Below are 7,000 nucleotides of genomic sequence, written 5' to 3'. Positions count from 1 at the left end.
TTTCATTAATTTTGAAGAATTTTTATGAACTAATAGTCAAGTTGACTTTAGCCCAAACGTTTTTTCTTTCATGTTATGATACCCATTTTTAAGTCAAATCACTTAATTATAAGGACAATACGGCTTCATTGAAAAGTTTATCGACTTTTGGACAAGGAAAAATACTTTATATTAGAAAAATGCGTCTCCTATGCTAGGCTAAATTTGAATTCGTATTTTAAGGACATGAAATCTTTGGCCTAACGGCAATATTTTTTTCAGTGTAGAGCAAGGCCTTAGTCGGTTTTTAATTTGTTCAAATGTCTATAATTAATGTCTTATCAAAAGAAGTTATCTTTGACTGGCATGTCGAGAAATGTGAAAAAATTTCGGTAGTGCGATAATAATTTAATAGCAGTTTAAGGAATTATTACCATTTAAATATTTGGGGTCTACTGGCAATCGAAGCAAAGTTAAACGAATTCAATTTTCCCCAACTTACAGTGTTTGTCAAACAAAGTGTTGGCCCATTATGCCATTGAATAGATGAATTGAAATTATGAAATGTTTTGCTTTTGTGGAATCACAGGTGTGGCATACTGATATGACCAATTTTCCCAAGACAAAACTTTTTTTTTGACACCTCACTTGGAGGAAGATTACAAAGTGACATCACATGGTGATATGAGCGTGTCGATAAGTAATTTTAAGAGCTATTTTTTCCAAGTCTTTAAGCCGAGAAATAGCCAAAGGTAATTCTGAGCATTGTTTTAGTTCATCTGTAAATGAGACTTTAAAAAGACAACAAACGTAAAACACACACAGATATTCCATGAGTAACAATTGCAAATCAAATAAGACAAAACATTTGACGCCACCACCGCTGCCTTCCACTCATCCGGAAAGTATAAAATATAAATTCAACTTCACTCTGGGAATTAGCATTATTGTTCTACAGAACGTCTCCAACTTCGGGTGTACATTTCGTTTTGTTCTTTAAATTTCAGCTAAAAGATCAATTGAGAGTGTCCGTGTGTGTGCGAGTGTTTTTCTTAAGATTTTCACAGAAGATTTTGTGGAAAATATTTATCCGAAAAAAAACAAAAACTTTGGCAAATTCAATATGACTACAAAAATAGCTGATGTGTTGGTTAGTATTAACTTTAATGGACATTAACTGAAACAAATCTAAAAGTGCCTAGTTCCCCGGGGTCGAAGCTCACTATAGAAAAAAATCAAAGTCCTCGATGAAAAACTACCATAAAAACCAATCAGTCCAATTTTCCTGAAATTATAAGAATTACAACAAAACTACGGAATCTAAACCCTAGACCCAGAAAATTAATATGATTACCTCAAATATGATTCAAGTGAATAGTGTGACTTTTGCACGGGAAACATGTGACATGCTTGCCGCAACCATGTTATTATTATTATTATTATTTTTTTTTTTTTTTGAAATTACGTATCTGCTTTTGGCTTCAAACATGTTTGAAGTAATCACACGCATAGAAAGAATATAGAGCAAAATATTATTTTTGGATGGAGAAGAACATGGAACATTTTTGTTTTCTCACATATAATGGTTGTCGAAATCAGATACATAATTTCCGAGAAAATAAAATGGTTGCGACAAATATGTTACGTATTCACCGTCTAAAAATAATATATTGCTCTAGGAGGCGATCATATACCTCTTAGCCTCATTTATACTATTCCGTCCATTGTAATACCACTGTGACGAATTCTCTCTTATCAATGAGTGCTGCCCAATTCTGTGTCGAGCTCAATGACAAGGGACCTCCTTCATCACGCAGGTCACTCACCCCAAACATGTTTCAAAAGCATAATGCAGCTTTTTCACAGGGAACATGTTTGTGGCTACCATGTTATTTTCTCGGAAATTATGTTTCTAATTTCGGCATGCGTGTTATGTTTGGCGAGATCAACATATTTTTGAGACAAAACTGTTTCATGTTCTCCCTGAAAAAGTAATATTATGCTATTCGGAGCGATCATATTCCTTGTCTGGATTTTATAGCTAAGTCCGAGCGGAGTTTCACAGTACGATGAAACCACATAAAGAAGCTTTATGAAGCATTAATGAGAGTGGATAATCCAACGCTGAAAAACTTCTTGGTGATTGGTCGAAATTGGGCTTGAACCCGAGAAAATTTTCTAAAAATATTTAACATTTTCTAAAATTAACCAAAAGTTTTCTTCCTGGTTAGTTCACTGTTTTTTCAGTGTACTAACACTAATTGTTGTTCAATAGCACTTAAGCCATTTTGCTTCTATTTGTATGCAACATTGCCTTATTTGTTTTTTTTTTTTTGTTTTTTCTTCTAGTTCTTCGTATTATGCCTTGGCTTATCATGGGCTTCCGATATAAATGCTGACTCTGAAAATGAAATCTCTGGCTCATCATCGGATATGCAAACATCAGCCACATCGGCCAAATGTAAGATAGCCGAGTTAAAAAAAACATGAATTTCAATATTATATCTTAAATGATTTTTATTCCAGTGCTTAATTTAGGAGGTCTACTAGGAGGCGGAAGCTATTATCCTAATAACAATCGTCCAAATTATTATCCCAACAGCGGAGGTTATTATCCCAACAGCGGAGGATATTATCCCAACAGTGGTGGTTTCTATCCCTCCACCGGTAGTTATCCCACAAATGGATATTATCCCACAAATTATCCATCGAATGGATATTATCCCTCAAGTGCCTATCCAAATAGTGGATATCCTTATTCCACAACATATGGTAATGCTGGATATTATCCATCTAGCACTTATTATCCCACTAGTGGCACAAATATGCTTGGTGGGACCGGAAATGGAGGCTATGGTGGATATGGAGGTAATGGTGGGTTACATCAATACTATGGCTATTGGAATCCTAATTATGTAGGCCGTCGAAATCTTGGCTATGGCTATTATAAAAATACTGATCGTTATGGTCTGCCAAAGCTCATTAAAGAACATCGCTATAACAGTGCCAGGCAAGAAACTGAGGGTATGACATCTCGTTCTTGCAGGGGTTATGACTAAATCCCATAAATTTTGATGTGGGAATATTTTCAATTGTTGTTGCTGTTATATTTCTTGCTATTGCGGATTGTGACAAAAATATATTCATTGTAATGGTTCTGTGGACAAAATGAACGTATCGCATTTGTTTATTAGATTTTGTGTTTGGTTTATTGAAATATTTTACTGAAATTATTTAAATGTAGTTGTGCGTTTCGACTTGCATGTCCGTCTGTTTGTCTATCCATCTATTTTTGTTTTTGTTCTATCTATAGGAGTTGTACTTGAATATCTTAAGCTCTATTCCCATGTATGGGTTTGCATGGGCAATTTCAAGCCCATTAAATTGTCATGGAGCTAACTTTGTCAACTATGACAACATTCTAGGTAAGATTAATACTAAAATCTTTTCATTAAGATAAATTAATGTGTCAACAAAATCTCATTAAATAATTTTAATCAGCTGTTTTCCAAATGAATGCAATTGTTCGAGAGTGGCATGTTAAATAGAAAATATTTTCGTATGGTAAAAAGTTTCTCTGGAATTCTGAGTCTCTCTCTTTATCGTTTGATGCAGTTTAAGAACCGCCTAAAAGTCTACTTCACTTTTTTCATTGTGAAGTAGGAGTTGCCATATGACTTATGGATAATTTAAACCATGTGGCTCCATTCGGTTTATGAAAGCGCCTAGAGTTATGCATCATACTCTGTAACTGATATCATTCTTAACCGGTTCATATAACGTCTGTGGAATTGGATACCATTGCTCTTCAAAGTGTAGTTTCTTAATCATATTCGTTTGGGTAATTATGTATATATTACTTGAGATCTTATATTCTTTATAGTGCATCAAGGTTGGCAATAAAGCCATACCCAAGTGGTGAACTTCGCTCTTGTCATTGTTAGTGACAAGGGACCTCTTTTTATAGCCCAGTTCGAACGGTGTTTGTCATTACGATGAAACTAGTTCGACAACTTTGAAACATTCAGAAATGTATTTGGTGTTCATTCGAAGCTAAATCCAATACCCAGACTCTTAGTATGCAAGGCGGACACGCTAAGTATTGCACCACGGTGACTCCTAAGATAATGCAAGATACTCAGAATTGTCAACAACCAATGGTAAATGATTCTATTTAAGTTCGTCAGTCTAAGAATCTATGCTTGGCACGTATCACAGAGTATCTCTAGATCTTATCAAGACCAAATTGGTGTGTTAATTGATTCTTATTTCGAAAATTACCAAGAAATCCCACCAAAATTGCAAATTGATTGCCGTGATATACTGGGAATGTCACGAATTTCATCGATACGTCGTAATCAAAATTTCCGCAGCAAGTGTAAATATTAGTGAAGCATTAAGAGTACATTCGTTCAAAACGAGGCCAAAGCATTGGTCAATAATCTTCGACAAATTTCTGGGTTTCACAGCCTTATTTATAAAGCATAGTTCTGCATGCCAAACCGAGCGGAGTAGATGTATACGGGACATGAAGATGAAATACGGAATCGATTGATTACAAAAAAAAGTTTTACATTGTCCTAGTTAGTGGTAAATATGTATGTATTATTAGTAACATACAAATAGGTTTTCGGTTATAGAGAGAGTTCTATCTATAATTTCTATCTATATTTCTATCTATAATTTCTCTTTGACAAAGAGATTAATATCGACGCACAAAACTATGCTACAAAAACACAACGGAATGTTATGTTACCAGATTGATAATTAATGTGCCTAACTAACCCCAATAGAGGTCGTTGTTGTATATTAGTCCAATAGCGATATCATAGCTGCGCCTAGAAATATGTTCGATAGGTTCCATCTAGATTACCCTGTAGCGTTGCCAGCCATACCATACGCTTTTTCCTAATCAAAGTTGACTGGAGTACAGGGCATACTTTCAGGTGTTTTTTAATTCATTTGTCATATAGAAACGAAGCTTAATTTGAAGATTAATCTAAGAGTTGATTCGCTTAAAAGTGTTCAGTTATCGAATTTGGTTTTCTCCGATGAGGAGCCATTCCAAACGGAGTAGTGTGGGACTCGTAACGGCTGAGTCCCATTCATTGACCATGGGATCCAAATAAGAACCGCTTAGTATCGTCAAGGACAATTATTTTTATATCAATAAAGAATTTTTATTCAAATATTAGAATTGAAACATTTCACGAGGCTTAATTATGATAATTATGATCAATAATTTTGCTTTACCATAGAAAAATTCCGAAAATTCAAATTTAAAAAATCATAGCCAAGATTCTTTTTTCGACACATTTCACATTTGCCTAATTCTATCAGAAGGTTCCGCATCTGTCCATACTGAAATGTTTAGATTTCCTAAATGCGAGTCTTTTGTATTCTAAATATTTGCTCATCTCTATAAACTTAAAGATACTTGCATTTTTATTAAATTCTCTTCCGACCTACCGCTAGACACGATGTTTGCATAGAATCAGCAAATAAGGAGAGTAGGATCATTGTCAAAAGTACATTGACATATTATTTATTGCAAATGTATGACGACTTGAAATACACACATGTTACACACCACATTGAAATTTTGTTAGAAATATCCTCTTGCTCGTACATAAATCCTAAATGTCGTAAGTTGCAAAATTTCAGAAGCAACTAAGGGTATGAATAAGAGCATATGTAATTTATTTTTGTATACTATTATTATATGAAAAATGTGTTATGAAATATGTTTATTGTTTTTCGTTTCAGGCTATCTCACATCCAAGCTGAACATGGGCTGATAATCTTTGGGGATATATGTGAAAGGTATAGTTCGCCCACCATCTAATAGCCTCAATGAAGAACACGAATAAAAGTTTATCATAAAATTTTATTAATAAATACATGAACTACATTAGCACAACATTTTCTGTTCACATATATAAACAATATCATAAACATTTTTGCTTAAGTTGTTACTTTCCTTGTAAAATAAATAAATATTAAAAAAAAACGCAAGCTAAAAATTAATTTAAGTAGATGTATTATTTTTCCAAGAAAATATTCTTCAATGTGAATATAACTATCATTTTCACATGTATTATGTAACACAAGGGTATTTGTAATTCGTACTGTAAAATTGCTTTGGGCAACTTTATTGAATATTTGCTTGTTTTGGACAATATTATGTATGAATAGATAGTAGAAACTTCAAAAGACCTTAATAAAATCGTTTGTTCACATTGCACATACATCTTTTTACAATTTTCAAATATAACAAGTAAGGAAAGTCTAAAGTCGGGCGGGGCCGACTATATTATACCCTGCACCACTTTGTAGATCTAAATTTTCGATACCATATCACATCCGTCAAATGTGTTGGGTGCTGAATATATAGAAGTTTGTCCCAAATACATACATTTAGATATCACTCGATCTGGACAGAATTTGATAGACTTCTACAAATTCTATAGACTCAAAATTTAAGTCGGCTAATGCACTAGGGTGAAACACAATGATAGTAAAACACAAGTAAGGAAATCTAAAGTCGGGCGGGGCCGACTATTTTATACCCTGCACCACTTTGTAGATCTAAATTTTCGATACCCGTCAAATGTGTTGGGTGTTATATATAAAGGTTTGTCCCAAATACATACATTTAAATATCACTCGATTTGGACAGAATTTGATAGACTTCTACAAAATCTATAGACTCAAACTTTAAGTTGGCTAATGCACTAGGGTGGAACACAATTTTATTAAAAAACAAGTAAGGAAAGTCTAAGGGCGGGGCCGACTATATTATACCCTGCACCACTTTGTAGATCTAAATTTTCGATACCATATCACATCCGTCAAATATATTGGGGGCTATATATAAAGGTTTGTCCCAAATACATACATTTAAATATCACTCGATTTGGACAAATTTAAGTTGGCTAATGTACTAGGGTGGAACACAATTTTAGTAAAAAAATACACCCAGAAAAAAGTGCATTCGAAACTAAAGGTGAGTATTAAGTTC

General features: G+C 33.8%; 1 protein-coding gene across 2 annotated transcripts; it reads left to right on the top strand.

The window, feature by feature from the left end:
* Positions 1-920: 920 nt before the first annotated feature.
* LOC142235266 (uncharacterized) lies at positions 921-6,006 on the top strand. 2 transcript variants are annotated; one of them, XM_075306520.1, is made up of 4 exons: positions 921-1,129; positions 2,329-2,440; positions 2,506-2,847; positions 5,746-6,006. In XM_075306520.1, the coding sequence occupies exons 1-4, from the start codon at positions 1,103-1,105 to the stop codon at positions 5,775-5,777; spliced, it is 513 nt and encodes a 170-aa protein (XP_075162635.1). In that variant the 5' UTR covers positions 921-1,102; the 3' UTR covers positions 5,778-6,006. The 2 variants fall into 2 exon arrangements, with proteins under 2 accessions (XP_075162635.1, XP_075162634.1); XM_075306519.1 differs by lacking the exon at positions 5,746-6,006 and having other exon boundaries at positions 2,506-3,152.
* Positions 6,007-7,000: the final 994 nt, after the last annotated feature.

The sequence above is a fragment of the Haematobia irritans genome, chromosome 4, assembly GCF_050003625.1.
Source record: "Haematobia irritans isolate KBUSLIRL chromosome 4, ASM5000362v1, whole genome shotgun sequence".
In the NCBI taxonomy this organism is placed as follows: domain Eukaryota; kingdom Metazoa; phylum Arthropoda; class Insecta; order Diptera; family Muscidae; genus Haematobia; species Haematobia irritans.
This window is presented reverse-complemented; position numbering and strand designations above follow the sequence as displayed.